Genomic DNA, 15,521 nt, shown 5'->3' on the forward strand with positions numbered 1-15,521 from the left:
TATAACAAGCAATCTTTAGATTGCTTCTCTCATACACTCCAGTGCATTAGCATTATGAGGGTCATTTATCAAACTGGTGTAAAGTAGAACTAGCTTAGTTGCCCATAGCAACCAATCAGATTCCACCTTTCATTTTTCACAGCTCCTTTGAAAAATCAAAGGGGGAATCTGATTGGTTACTACTTTACACCAGTTTGATAAATCTCCCCCTATGGAGCCCTGCCACAGGCAGCTCCCTCAATCTGTGTTACTGCCAGTTGCAGACATTAGGCCTGACTTTGGATCCCAGTATTAAAATTGTTTTCAAGTTGAATAATCAATATCCGGCGACTTCGGAGATAACAAATTTCACCTCGGCGGAGCCTATACATTTGAATGCTGTATGGAGACAGATCTCCATACAGCATTCAAAGTTTTGACCGAAGCGACTTCGGATCTATTATACGAAGCTCGCTTCGCTTACCACTAATTATAGCATACATCTGGCTTTTTCTTTGTACACAAACGTACATCTGACATACTGTATGGGCCAAGTATGTCTTATATACAATGGGAGGGATCCCACAAAAATATACAGGGGGAGACATCAAATGGAAAGATGAGTTTTTGACATCTGTTCACATGGTGCGGTGCTGCATGGCTGCTGTTGTTGCTGTGTCTGTAGGTCGGTGCAGCCCAGCGCCAAGGGGGCTTCGCCTGATAGCAGGGTTGCTGTTGGACTGCTGGATTGTGCCGCCTGCCAGGGCGTTGTTGTGGCGCAGTGGTCACCATCTGGTGCTGCACCAATTTAGAGTAGGTCCCACATTTTGATCAAAATGTATACTAATTAGGGATGAGCGAATCGACTTCGGATGAAACATCCGAAGTCGATTTGCATAAAACTTAGTTTCAATGCTGTACAGAGCAAGAGGTACCACTTGTAACCGAACCCAAGTTCGGGAAATCTTTTTTTACAGTACAAATTAATTTATGAAGTTATTACCCGAAGTCTCGCGAGACTTCGCGAAACAATAACTTTGGCTCATCTGAACCAATACATTCTAATACTGTACGGAGCGGAGCTCTTGTAGATTTGCTCATCCCTAATACTAATGCCTCATATACAGTACAGTATGCAGATTATAGTGTGGTACACTATAAATTATGAGAAAAAGCAATAATAGATCAATGCAGGGCATGTGGATGTGCGATCCACGCTATTTTCTCTTTTTTGGAGATACAGTTAGGTCCATATATATTTGGACAGAGACAAAAATTTTCTCATTTTTGTTCTGTACATTACCACAATGGATTTTGAACAATTCTGATGCAGTTGAAGTTTAGACTTTCAGCTTTAATTCAGTGGGTTGAACAAAATGATTGCATAAAATGTGAGGAACTAAGGCTACTTTCACACTGGCGTTTCTGGGTCCGCCTGTGAGATCCGTTTCAGGGCTCTCACAAGCGGCCCAAACGGATTTAGCCCCAATGCATTCTGAATGGATAAGGATCTGTTCAGAATGCATCAGTTTGGCTCCGTTCCGCCTCCATTCTGCTCTTGAGGCAGACGTTTTGGTGTCCGCCTGGTGGTGCGGAGCCATACGGATCCGTCCTGACTTACAATGGAAGTCACTGGGGACGGATCCTTTTTACATTGACACAATATTGGTGCAATTGTAAACGGATCCGTCCCCCATTGACTTTCAATGTAAAGTCAGGACGGATCCGTTTGACTTAGGCCTCATGCACACGACCGTTGTGTGCATCCGCGTCCTTTCCGTCATTTTTAACAGTTTAGCGGAGGTCCAATTCATTTCTATGGAGCTGTGAAAAAAAAATGATAGTCCTCCGTTTTTTCTCCGCGTCCGTGATCCGTGATTCCAGTCCGTCAAAAAAATATAACCTGTCCTATTCTTGTCAGTGGAAAACGGAGGAAGGACCCATTCAAGTCAATGGGTCCGTCAAAAAAAAAACGGATGCACAACTAGTATGTCATCCGTGTCCATGTCCGTTTTTTTCTAAAAGACCTTGGTGCAATAATATTACACTTTTCATTAACCTTCCTTTTTTTTCCCCTGTCAGACAAAAAAAAAAAAAAAGGAAGACACAAGGAAACACAACTGACGCAAAATCGGACACGGACCACTGAAGTCAAATCACTGATAGTCGTGTGCATGAAGCCTTACACTTAGACTTAGGCCTAGTTCACACTTCAGTGTTTGGTCAGTGATTTCCATCAGTGATTTGTGAGCCAAAACCAGAAGTGGAGCCTCCATAGACATTAGGTAGAAGGGAAAGATCTGCTCCTGTTCTATGTTTAGAGCTGCACCTGGTTTTGGCTCACAAATCACTGATGGAAATCACTGACCAAACACTGAAGTGTGAACGAGGCCTTAGACTTTTTTTTGACTAAGTGTATGCAGACGGATCCGCACTGAACGGATACCAGCGTTTGCATTTATAGGTGCGGACGGATCCGCACCTAACGCAGGTGTGAAATCAGCCTAAAGCGTTTTTTAAACGTAATCTCTTCATTTCAGGGGCTCAAAAGTAAATACACAAATTTAATAATTGTTAGTGAAATGTTAATTTCTAATACTTGGTTGAAAACCCTTTGTTGGCAATGACTGCCTGACGTCTTGAACTCATAGACATCACCAGACGCTGTGTTTCCTCATTTTTAATGCTCTGCCAGGCCTTTACTGCAGCGGTTTTCAGTTGCTGTTTGTCTGTGGGCCTTTCTGTCCGAAGTTTAGTCTTTAATAAGTGAAATGCTCTATTGGGTTCAGATCAGGTGACTGACTTGGCCATTCAAGAATATTCCACTTCTTTGCTTTAATAAACTCCTGGGTTGCTTTGGCTTTATGTTTTGGGTCATTGTCCATCTGTATTATGAAACGCCGACCAATCAGTTTGGTTGCATTTGGCTGGATTTGAGTACACAGTATGGCTCCGAAAACCCCAGAATTCATCCGATTGCTTCTGTCCTGTGTCACATCATCAATAAACACTAGGGACCCAGTGCTACTGGCAGCCAACATTCCCAAGCCATCACACTGCCTTCGCCGTGTTTTACAGGTGATGTAGTATGCTTTGGATGATGAGCTGTACCATGCCTTCGCCATACTTTCATCTTTCCATCATTCTGGTAGAGGTTGATCTTGGTTTTATCTGTCCAAAGAATGTTCTTCCAGAAGTGTGCTGGTTTTTCAAGATGTTTTTTTTTAGCAAAGTCCAATCTAGCATTCTTATTTTTGAGACCTATGAGTAGCTTGCACCGTGCAGTGAACTCCCTGTATTTACTTTCATGCAGTCTTCTCTTTGTGGTAGATTTGGATATTGATACGCCTATATGCTGGAGAGTGTCCTGGAGAGTTTCTCTTCACCATAGTAATTATTCTGCGATCATCCACCACTGTTGTCTTCCGTGGGCGTCCAGGTCTTTTTGCATTGTTGAGGTCACCAGTGGTTTCTTTCTTTCTCAGGATGTACCAAACTGTAGATTGTGCCACTCCTAGTAGTGTAGCAATGTTTTTTTTTCAGTTTTCGCAGATGAAGGATGGCTTGTTTCACCTGCATGGAGAGCTCCTTTGACCTCATGTTTACTTCTCAGCAAAATCTTCAAAATGCAAACACCACACCTCAAATCAACTCCAGGCCTTTTATGTGCTTAATTGAGAATGAAATAATGAAGGAATTGCCCACACCTGCCCATGAAACAGCCAACTACTTTTGGTCCCTTTAAAAACAGGGTGCCACATGTAAAGCAGTTGAAACTCCTAAACCCTTCATCCAATTTTAATGTGGATACCCTCAAATGAAAGCTAAAAGTCTGGACTTTATGTCCATGTCCATTATATAACTATAACTTGAATATGTTCTAGTAAACAGGTAATAAAAACTAAATTTGTGTCAGTGTCCAAATATATATGGACCTAACTGTATATCAAATGTGTTGGGCCCGCTGGCCCTACCAACACCATGACCCATTTTCAGGAAGGTGGCGAGGGCAGCATAGAAATGCCAGCTGCATTATTGGTTAGTAAAAAATAACGCCATGAAATCCATGCTTTTTACAGGCATTTTGTTTAGTGGCATTTTTCTATCATACTTTTATTGTAGAAGTCTAAATAATGTAGCATAAATGCAAGGAAACTGAAAAAAGCAGACAAAAAAGGCCTTTAAAAAATAAATAAATACATAGTGATAGATTTACTAATGTCAGTGCATCTAGACACATCGTAAACAGAACCACAATTTGGAGCATCTAGTTCTTAATGGATCTTCAGCACCTTGCTCAACAAGTGGCATAGCTTACTAGATGTGCCATATAGTGGCAAAATTATGCCACAATCCTGGCATAACGTTTAGTCTCAAACTAAGCCAACCAATAATTGGTATAGAGAGTCAGAGGGAAGCGTCTGTCCCCGCACCACATCTATCATCCAGCCTGAGCCCCCGTGATAAACCTGCTGATGGTCTACAGCCTGGCTAGGTTTATGCCATTTATAGGATTAGTAATTTTGTGCCCTAGAGTGAAACCACCCTTATGGGTCTACTCCACACACGACATTCGCATTTTACAATGATAGCAGCAACAATAGTAGGTGGAAAAATATTTAAAGGAATGTTTCCATAATTAAAAAGGTTTCTTGGTCTAGGAAAGGCTTTTCTGAAACTACAACTCCCAGAATCCTCCTTTCACTTCGGTGGGAGTTGTAGGAATATCGGAGTAAATGTGCACGCTGAGAGTTGTAGTTTCACAGCAGCTGATCTTTGGTGTAGGTAATAATGTTATCATGTTATGATGCCCCCTACTGTTCTTTTGATTTCCTTTCAGAACATCCACTTAAAGTTGTTTCCCATAAAATGACCCAGATCCCTTATGCGGAGCTCTCGCATTAAAAATGGTAAAAATGTTAAAAAACAAAAGGCTGAAAAGTATTTGGACGGTGTTTCAGTTGTAAATTATAATAGATCTCATATCATGTTGATATAGTAGACACTTTGGATGCAGCTAGCCCCTCAGGACTTAGGCGTTATCACGGCCGTTTCTAGGGCAGGGCGAGGGGTGCCACCGCACAGGGCGCAAGTCAAAGGGGGGCGCTGGTCACACTGGCGATGCAGGGGGAAGGCAACGGGTCAATTGTATTATAATTAGAGTCAGGGCAGAGAGCGTATCGGGGGATGAGCGCTTCCATTGTGGAAGCGCTCATCTCCATAGTCATCTGTATCGCCGTCCTCAGGACAGTGATACAGATGCCTGTGCTGCGGCAGGGGAGGGAGAGGCGTGTCTTTTCCCTGTTCCTCTGATAGGCTGCCGGCTTAGAGGCCAGTGCAGGTGGCGCGATTACGTCATCACACCGCCTGATCCGTACAGCACGGGACATAGGCCTGCATCGCATCACTGACATGGAGGTAAGTATAAGTGTTTATTTATTTTTTTATACGGGACAATACTTGTGGCACATGATTGGGGGGGGCATGGAGAGGCACTTCTAACTGGCACATGATTGGGGGGCATCTATGGGGGCACTAACTGGCACATTATTGGGGGCATCTATGGAGGCACTTACTGGCACATTATTGGGGGGCATCTATGGGGGCACTTACTGGCACATTATTAGGGGGCATCTATGGAGGCACTCACTGGCACATTATTGGGGGGCATCTATAGGGGCACTTACTGGCACATTATTGGGGGGAATATATGGGGGCACTTACTGGGACATTATTGGGGGCATCTATGGGGGCACTTACTGGCACATTATTGGGGGGAATATATGGGGGCACTTACTGGGACATTATTGGGGGCATCTATGGGGGCACTTACTGGCACATTATTGGGGGGCATCTATTGGGTAACTTTCTACTGGAACATTATTGGGGGCATCTATGGGGCACTTACTGGCACATTATTGGGGGCATCTATAGTGGCACTTACTGGCACATTATTGGGGGGCATCTATTGGGGCACTTCTTACTGGCACACTATGGGGCTTCTACTGAGGCCACAAAGAAGGGATATTTTATATGGGGGGCCTTGCATGGTACTACTATTATCAGGGGGTTTATCTGTTTCTGCAGTATTGTATTGGGAAGCACAGCAGCACAGTATTGGGGGTAGGAGGATGATTTGTCCAGAAGATGGGAGGATGATGGAAAAGTAGTAAACTAAGATTTTTTTGGCAAACTGCAGAGAGGAAAAATCACTGAAAAATGATGGTTTGGTCTGAAGGTCTGAAACTGGATGTAAGAGGTATGTGTAAACAAACTGAAAAGAAAATTAAAGTGACCAAACTGAGATCTGTGCACACTTTAAAGAGGACCTTTCATGGGTGCCAACACTGCAAGATAACGGGCGAACGGAGCGGCGCCCAGGGATAATAGTAAGTGCAGTGAGATCCCGGGGTGCCGCTCTACACAGCCTGATGGTTATCTTGCAATGTTGGGACCCATGAAAGGTCCTCTTTAAACGTGAATGGCGGGGCGCTTTTGTATTGTTCGCCCTGTTGGCAAAATTCCCTAGAAACTGCCCTGTGCGTTATTTACAGCTGTATCTGTATTGGGCGCTTGTTATAGCAGCAAGCTTTTGTTTGTGATTAACACTCCTTATGATGTCACATTCACATAGACTGTGTTAGCAGCTGCTGGAGTGTGCGCACGTTGTACTATTGTGCTGCAATATTCACATTACGACCGGACAAGTCTGTGTAACTCACAGCCGTGATTGATCTTCTGGGGTTGCGGCTTGTGTGATCAGCTGCCGGCTGTGCCTTCCCAGCTAGATTAGCGCTACTCCCCGCTTAGTCCACAATATATTCGCCGCTGCTCCAGGTCTCCTTATATGAACGCCAAGTGTCAATCAATCTTGATCTTAGTAACTTTCTTATATGTCACTGTCCAAACTGTCCTTGTGTCAGCCCACACCAGACGCATTTCGGAACGGCTATGTTTCTTCCTCAGTGGTGTAAAAACTAATGAATAATATTCATTTTTTTACCATCTTAAGGGTCCATTCACACGTCCGTTGTTTCTTTCCTGATCTGTTCCGTTTTTTGCGGAACAGATCTGGACCAGTTCTGTACCCATTAATTTTCAAAGGGTCCTGAAAAAAATCGGACAGCACAATGTCCGATTTTTTTTCAGGACCCATTGAAAATGAATGGGTACAGAACTGGTCCAGATCTGTTCCGCAAAAAACGGAACAGATCAGGAAAGAAACAAACGGACGTGTGAATGGACCCTTAATGCGAGAGCTCCGCATGAGGGATCTAGGTCATTCTATGTATGTTATTAATTTAAAGCGCTTTTGGTATATGAATTACAACGGATAGTAGGTTTTATACTAAATAGTTATATCTATAAATTTTATATGTATATCAGTTGTTTATGGTTGAATATAACGTAAGTAAACAATTGAGAGCCAGTCATATTTTATCTAATATAATCTTTATATTTCACTGAGGGGTGAACAGTGGACCGGGCTCCACCATAGTTGGTGAGCTTCCTCTAACTAGTAATTTTTAATTTTATTGTTTCCTATAAAAAAAAAAATTAATTTGGCAAAGGGCATGTATAAAAAAAAAAACAAATACAAAAAAACTTTACCTTTGAAGTGTCCTCGCACCACACCACATACGTGACCGATTGGCTGCAGCAGTCACATGAACAATGAATAACATAAGACTGGTGGAATGTTTAAAAGGTGTTTATTTTTTTATTTTTTTTCTTACATAGTCCCCTGCCCTGTCGCTAATTTTAACTCCTCCGGTCCCCCAAACAGGGCGGATTTGGAAAAAATAAAACAGAATGCCGCCACAATTTTATGGGTTTTCTATTTACGGTGGTATCAATTAGGTAAAATTGACCTGTTACCTTCATTCTCCGGGTCAGTATGATTACAATTATGAAACATCCAAAGTCAATTCGCATTGCTTCAATACTGTACGGAGCGAGTGTTCCGTACAGTATTAGAATGTATTGGCTCCGATGAGCCAAAGTTATTGCTTTGCGATGTCTCGCGAGACTTCTCGCAATAGCTTCATAAATTATTTTGTACTGTAAAAAAACATTTCCCGAACTCAGGTTCAGTTCCAAGGTAGTGAACCCTAGTTCGGGGGAATGTTTTTTTTCCAGTAAAAATTTAACTTCGGCTCATCTGAGCCAATACATTCTAAAACTGTACGGAGCACTCGCTCCGTACAGTATTGAAACAAAGTTTTATGCGAATCGACTTCGGATGTTTCATCCGAAGTTGATTCGCTTATCCCTAATTACAATGATACCACATTTATATAGTTTTCCTTGTGTTTTATTACGGAAAAATGTAAAACCTTTGACCACGGCATCTGAGAGGTTAAATGTCTGTCATCTGGATTAACGCTGATAGCAGAAATTAGCCCCAGGTGTCTTCTGTATGAAACAGTAGAAACCCGGCAGCTATGGCGCCTGCTGCACTAGTGAGCAGGCACCATATTTAAAGTGTCAACTTCTGCCGTACATGTATGGCAGCGGTCATCTAAGGCCTCTTGCACACAAATATATTTTCATTCTGTGTCTGTTCCATTTTTTTTTTTTGCGGACCGTATACGGAACCATTTATTTCAATGGGTCCACAAAAAAAACCGGAAGGTACTCTGTGTGCATTCCGTTTCCGTTCTGCAAAAAAATAGAACATGTCCTATTATTGTCCACATTACGGACAAGGATAGTACTGTTCTATTAGGGGCCAGCTGTTCCGTTCTGCAAAATACGGAATGCACACGGATGTCATCAGTATTTTTTGCGGACCGCAAAATACAGTCGTGTGCAAGAGGCCTAAGGGTTAAAAAATTGTGGTAAAGCCTATTGACTAAACAGTGTAGGCTATATGTGTATAACAAACATATTTCACATGAAAACTTAGTTACTTGGCTTGGCCCTTGGGGATCTCGGACACCACTTCCACACTTTGCTGGGGGCTCGGCGGAGCTGATGTTCTGTTTTATCCTAATGAGAAAGATTTCATAATAAGGATTTGGAGAAGGGGCAGAGGGAGAGCAGAGCAGGGAGAGGCCGGTGCTGCTACTGGGGGGTCATACCATGGGGGAGTAATAAAGCCCACCATAATGCCCCCCAGTAGAAATAATTCTCCTTATAATGTGACAGTGCAAAAAATACCCCCTTGTAATGCCCCCAGTTGAGCTAATGTCCCCATAATGTGCCAGTATAAAATACCCCTATATCGTGCCCCCAATAAATGCCTCCATAGTACTCCTCTCCCCCCTTCCTCCTAGTGCCCCCCATAATGTACCAGTATAAAATGCCCCAGTAGATGCCCTCAGTGTCCCCCATAATTTGCAAGTATAAAATACCCCTTCTTAGTGCCCCCCGTAGATGACCCCATAGTACTCCTCTCCCCCCTTCCTCATAGTACCCACCATAATGTGTCCCAGTATAAAATTCTACTGTACAGAGCCCCCCATATAAAACACCCCTTCTTTGTGGCCTCAGTAGATGCCCCTATAGTGCCCCCAATAATGTGCCAGTAATAACAGCCCCCCATTAGGTGCCAGTAATGACAGCCTCCCCCTTGTGCCAGTAGCCAGAGACCCCCCATTATGTGCCAGTAATGACAGCCTCCCCCTTGTGCCAGTAGCCAGAGACCCCCATTATGTGCCAGTCCGCATCCGTTGCTCCGTTCCGTGATCCTCCCCCAAAAATATAATCTGTCCTATTCTTGTCCTTTGTGCGGACAAGAATAGGCAGTTATAGCAATGGCTGTCTGTGCTGTTCCGCAAATGGCAGAACGCACACGAACGCCATCTGTGTTTTGCGGCACCGCAATTTGCAGACCGCAAAACACACAACAGTCGTGTGCATGAGGCCTTCCTTGTAAGATTTGCTCAGTCATTTCTGAGACATAAAATAAATGCTTGAAAAATATTATAAATGCTTAGGTGTGCTTTAACAGATTTCTATATTTTTTGTTATATCAGAGAAATTTGGTTCCTAAATGCAACACCTAGCAACTAGCGCTAAAGTGTTTTTCCAGGCCTTATTGATGTCATCATTACCAGACCGACAGCCCTACCAATCAGCTGTTTTCAGAAGCTCAGGGGCTGAAACTATACCGCTCTATTCACGGTGTCTGAAATGGGAGCAGTCCTGCTGTAACCAGGCCCGGCTACTACACAGTCCACCGAACCTGCAGATGGGACCAGCCAACCATCTATGTGTATGGTGTTGTTAGACTGACAGCAGGTAACGGGGAAGATCTGACGAGTTAGATTTCAACATGCTCTATTCTTTCTCAAGGTGAATACGCTGTGTGGCAGGTGCTTTTCCAACTTTTTCTTTTGAGAACACAAACATGTGAATTTGTATGGGTGGGTCAGGAGGAAGAGGTGTCAGCAGATATCCAATGTGTAAGAAAACAAAAAGGAAAAAAAAAAAAGACAAGACTGATACTTATCTGTTTTATCCCAAACACCTCTGAGAAAAAAAAAAAAAAAGTCTGGTCATAAGACCATCACTTCATGGCTGGTGGGGTTTGACCTCAGGGATTCATGCTGATCCTGAGAATGAAGGGGCCACAGCGCTGGTTCAGTTTTCCCATTTACCAGATCCCAGCACAGCAGGTGGCCTGGGTGCCTATGTACCAACGAAAAACAGTGGAGACCTGGTGCCAAACTTTCAAGATTGTGGGGGTTCAATATGTTGAAAGTCATTACGTAACTCATGGCTTATCCAAGCAAAATGCCAACACTTTACAAGAAGCAAATACTCTTTAAGGGTCCATTCACACGTCTGCAAAATTGGTCCGCATCCGTTCCGCAATTTTGCAGAATGGGTGCAGACCCATTCATTTTCAATGGGGCCGCAAAAGATGCAGACAGCACACAGTGTGCTGTCTCCATCCGCACTTCCGTTCTGCGGCCCCGCAAAAAAAAAAAAAAAATAGAACATGTCCTATTTTTGTCCGCAGCCACTGACAAAAGGCATTTCTATTCTAGTGCCGGCCATGTGCGGTCCGCAAAATGCGGAACACACATGGCCAGTGTCCGTGCTTTGCGGAGCCCCAAAACAGTTGCGGACGCGTGAATGGACCCTTAAGGTACGCCCACACAGGACATTAATCTGCAGAACAATGTCATATTCAGTGAATTTTAAATTCACACCACAGGTAACATTTACGCTGTGGATTTTTTAAGAAGCGCGTGGATGTGATTTCTTAAATCTCATCCACTTTGCCGGTACTGTAAAGCGCTGGGGATTTTCCCCACACAGATCTGCAGTGTCGTTTGACCATACCCTAAGGCTAGTTTCACACCTCCAGTGTGAATTCCGGTAGAGAACAGCCTGCCAGAATTCACTGCATACGGCACTGGCGGCAACAGTCCTTCAATAACGCTGGGTTCACACCTAGGCGTTTCTCAAACGCGCGTTTTTTTTAATAGTGAACGCGCGTTTGGGTGATTGACAGCAGTGTTGTCCAAAGAGTCTATGGCCCAAACGCGCGTCAAACGCGCCAAAAAAAGCTCCTGTACTTGTTTGAGCGTCGGGCGTTTTACAGCGCGATCGTACGCGCTGTAAAACGCCCAGGTGTGAACCCTTCCCATAGGGAATCATTGGTTCTTGCCTGTTGTGCGTTTTACAGCGCGTAGGAACGCGCTGTAAAACGCTCAGGAGTGAACCCAGCGTAAGGCTTTCATGGTAGCGTTATCAGACACTTCTTGGGCACATGACAGAACACTTAGGCCCTGATTTATCGTACCTTCTCTCCAGAATTCTGGTGTCAAAAAGTCACAAAAATAGGGCGTTTGCAAGCGCAAAATTTAAGCATCAGCTGGCATGGTGAGGTCATACGACAATGCGGAGTATCGGCCGGACACAGTGTGTGACCAGCACTACTACAGATTGACGACCTGCAGCAGTGCTACAGCTCACTACCAAAACTTTTCTTCAAGGCCTCATGCTTACAGGTATTTGGAACCAATATCATACAGATCCCAAATATCGGTTGTGATAATCCATCGCATGTCATATCACTGAACCCTACAAAGATTGCATTCAGTGCTTCTTGAGAAAAACCTGATCCATAAGGGATCTAAAGAACTGAAGTGACTGGAGTTTGATTCCATTTTGCTCACCATATGATGAGCCATGTGCATGGGGCTTAGAAAGATGCTTGGGCCTTCCTTGAAAGGGTTTTCTGAGACTTTTTAACTGATGACCTAACCTCTGGATAGGTCATCAGTATCTGATCGATGGGAGTCCGATACCCAGGACCGCTGGCGATCAGCTGTTTGAGAAGGCAGCGGAGCTCCTGTAAGTGCTGCAACCTTCTCACAGCTTTTCACTAGGCCAAGTGACATCATGTTCATCAGTCCCAATCAAGTGATACCAAGCACAGTCGCTATACAATGTACAGCACTGTGGTCGGTACGTACTTGAATGGGGCTGAGCTGCCCCTAAGCCATGTGACTAATGAATGGGACATCACTGGCCTAGAGAAAGCTGCAAAAAGGTTGCAGCACTTACAAAAGCACCAGTGTCTTCTCAATGAGCTGATTGGCTAGGAGTCCCAGGTGTCAGACCTCCACCGGTCAGGCAGATCCCCCGGACCAGAGGATAAGTCATCAGTTAAAAAAAAAGTCACTTAAAACCCCTTGAATAAGGCCTCATGCACACAACCGTGCAGTTTTTTGCGATCCGCAAAAAAACTGAAGCCGCCGTGTGCCTTCCGCAATTTGCGGAACGAGCAGCCCATTGTAGAAATGCATATTCTTGTCCGCAAAACGGACAAGAATAGGACATGCTATATTTTTTTTGCGGGGCCACGAAATGGTGCAACGGATGCGGACAGCACACAGAGTGAATGCGGACCACAAAAACGGTCATGTGCATGAGGCCTAAGTGTGTACTTTCATGTAGGAAAACTAACCATAGGTGATCTGCCACAAGAGAGACGCACTCAGCGGAATAGAAAATCTGCATTTTAATGTCACATTGAATTGTAATACATCAAGTGCAGAAACAGAAAAAATAAACTGACAGACATGAGGAGTACAGGATTATATATATATTACAATTTGCCTTGTTATAATACATCGGCGGCTATGTAATAAAATAAGAGTTAAGGGCAGATGGAGTTCAAGCCAATTTGAATAGCTGTCATGGGAAGAAAGCATTTCATATATATTTAAGCAATGACTGATTTATCAATTTCAGAACGAGAGAGAGAGGGGAGCGTGGCCTTAATTTTACTTTATTGACTCTTCGGGGGGTTAGTTCAAATTAGCAAAATATAAAAAGGTACAATAAAGTATTCAGACAAATGGCAAAGCCACACTGAAGAGCCTTCTTCTAGAGCTGGCATAATGGAGTGTAGTACTGTACCGACAAGTCTTTCCTTACAGAGTGCTTGTTTTTAGGTCTTCTCCTAACTGCTTTATGGGGACTAATCATATACAGCACATATAGCACCCCCAATGTAAACACATTGTAATGAAACTAATATGGGAAATGTTGTGCTGTAGCTGAATTATTGGAATCTAGTGATGTCCTATTTTAGAGCAAGGGCCATGCTGACCAGGCGAGTTGGCAGTTCCAAATACTTTTGTAACCATGTTTATTTATATGCACAGACACTAAAATCATCCAGTCATGCAATGTTCACGTTAGGCATTTTGCATCTCTTTGCCAATTTTGTAACTAAGAATCTTGTTCCAGTCAATCTTGGTGCGTGTCACTGGCAGCTGCCGGCGTAAGGCTTTGAAAGTAGTGTCCGACATAGTCTGGTAGTTTTCGCTGATTGCAGTCTGAGAAGACAAGAGACACAATGTTTAAGGCACTCCGAGCACGGTGGGACAGCTTTTCAAAATGACAAGTAGGAGAAGCAGAAAAAGACGGATACCACACACTGCAGATTAAAACGGTTTTCCTTTCTGACCCCCGCCGATCAGCTGCTTGAGAAGGCACCTGCACTCCTGTGTGCGCTGCAGCCTTCTCTCTGCTCACCAAGCACAACTGTGCCTAGGCCACGTGACCGATGAACGTGTCATCACTGGCCTAGGAAAAGCTGAGAGAAGGACGCCCACCAATCAGATACTGATGGCCTGTCTATAGGACAGGTCACCGGTATTTAAGTCTCGGAAAACCCTTTTAATAAAATAAATTGCTATTTTTTTGTAAGCTATGCAAACCATGACTGAGGTGTCTGTAGCTCCCTCTCATCTCAATGGACATGTAGCTGCACGCCCAATGCTTCTTTCCTAAAGAAGACCAGCTAGTTTATATAGAGGTGGGGTCCTGGCCCTAGCTTAGCCCCAGCATGCGGAACTATTGTTGCAGTAACATCCAGTGTTACTAAATTTACATATAGTGGAAAATATAAAAAGACCTGGAAAAGTTAATGTGATTGAGCTGAGATTGACAATATATAAGCTTCTAGTGGTGCTTGATCAATGATCACACAACCAAGGTGGTGCACCCTTAATTTTGGGTTCTGCAGCAGGGTCACATTACTACTGGGTGGCATCTCCCCTTGCTGCGGTACAGGCTACCCCTCCGGCATGGTAACAGCCATCTGGTCGTACAGATGCTGGATATATTCCTGTGGAATGTCATTCAGCTCTTTCAACTTGGATCCATAGTTCAGCCAAGGTGGTTGCTAGCTGCTCTGCATGGGGGAACTGTCAACCCATCCAGTCCCAGACAATCTTGACTGAGGAGAGATCTGTTGATTAAGATGTCCAGGGGATATGCTGGATACCCCGATGAGCACGTTGTGTAGCACGAGCAGTGTGTGGACGGGCGTTATCTTGTTAGAACACAATCTCCTAACTAAAGTTATAAATAAAAAATAAATAAAATAAAAAGCAGGGTTGGTTCACCTATGTCCTGGACATACCGAAGGCTGGTCAAAGTTCCCTCCACCGTAGCCAACCTGGTGTTGGTCCTGTCTGATTGCAGTATGTGCTCTCCAGCCCTCCTGTGAACTCTGATGTAGCCATCATTAGTAACAAGGCAGAACCTGCTATCATCACTGAACACTGGTTTGCCATTGATTGGCGCATCACACTTTACAGGAGGACTGCAGAGGACCTACAGCCATCATACATAGTGCAGGGACACACAGCTCTTTTCTGCAGTTCCCTGGCAACAGATCACAAACCCTATGTGTAGACCGATACTGCAGTCATGAGTTACCCCACTCTGCAGGTATTGCATGACTACTTCCAAGGTTTCTTTTTTGTAGCTCGTAACCATAGAGCCACGTCGGCTTGCAAATGAGCTTTATACTCAAAACAGTAGATTTTCATTTTAGATGCACTGGAACAAAATACTAGTTGCAAAGGTGTACATCCCTTTTCACATCTTGGAGACATACCTGGTACTCATTTTCAGCATCCTCTACAATTTTAATAAACTCCTTTGCAGTTTGAACTTCATTCTAAAGTAGAAAAATAAAATCACAAAATAAAAAACCTGCACATTAAACTACGTACAGTAATTCCAGCCCACAGAACAGCTAATGCAAAGTCCTTGCAAGAATT

The 15,521-nt window shown here is 43.8% G+C and overlaps 1 protein-coding gene across 1 annotated transcript in view; it reads right to left on the reverse strand.

Annotated features, from left to right (window-relative positions):
• Window positions 1-12,941: 12,941 nt before the first annotated feature.
• CAPZA2 (capping actin protein of muscle Z-line subunit alpha 2) overlaps window positions 12,942-15,521 on the reverse strand; it is a 29,298-nt gene continuing 26,718 nt past the window's right edge. Inside the window, exons 9-10 of the mRNA XM_044280294.1 lie at window positions 15,356-15,418; window positions 12,942-13,784 (exon numbers count right to left, since the gene is read on the reverse strand). Coding sequence (XP_044136229.1) covers window positions 13,644-13,784; window positions 15,356-15,418 — 204 coding nt within the window. The 3' untranslated portion in view covers window positions 12,942-13,643. The remainder of the gene's footprint in view (window positions 13,785-15,355; window positions 15,419-15,521) is intronic.

The sequence above is a fragment of the Bufo gargarizans genome, chromosome 2, assembly GCF_014858855.1.
Source record: "Bufo gargarizans isolate SCDJY-AF-19 chromosome 2, ASM1485885v1, whole genome shotgun sequence".
NCBI lineage: Eukaryota > Metazoa > Chordata > Amphibia > Anura > Bufonidae > Bufo > Bufo gargarizans.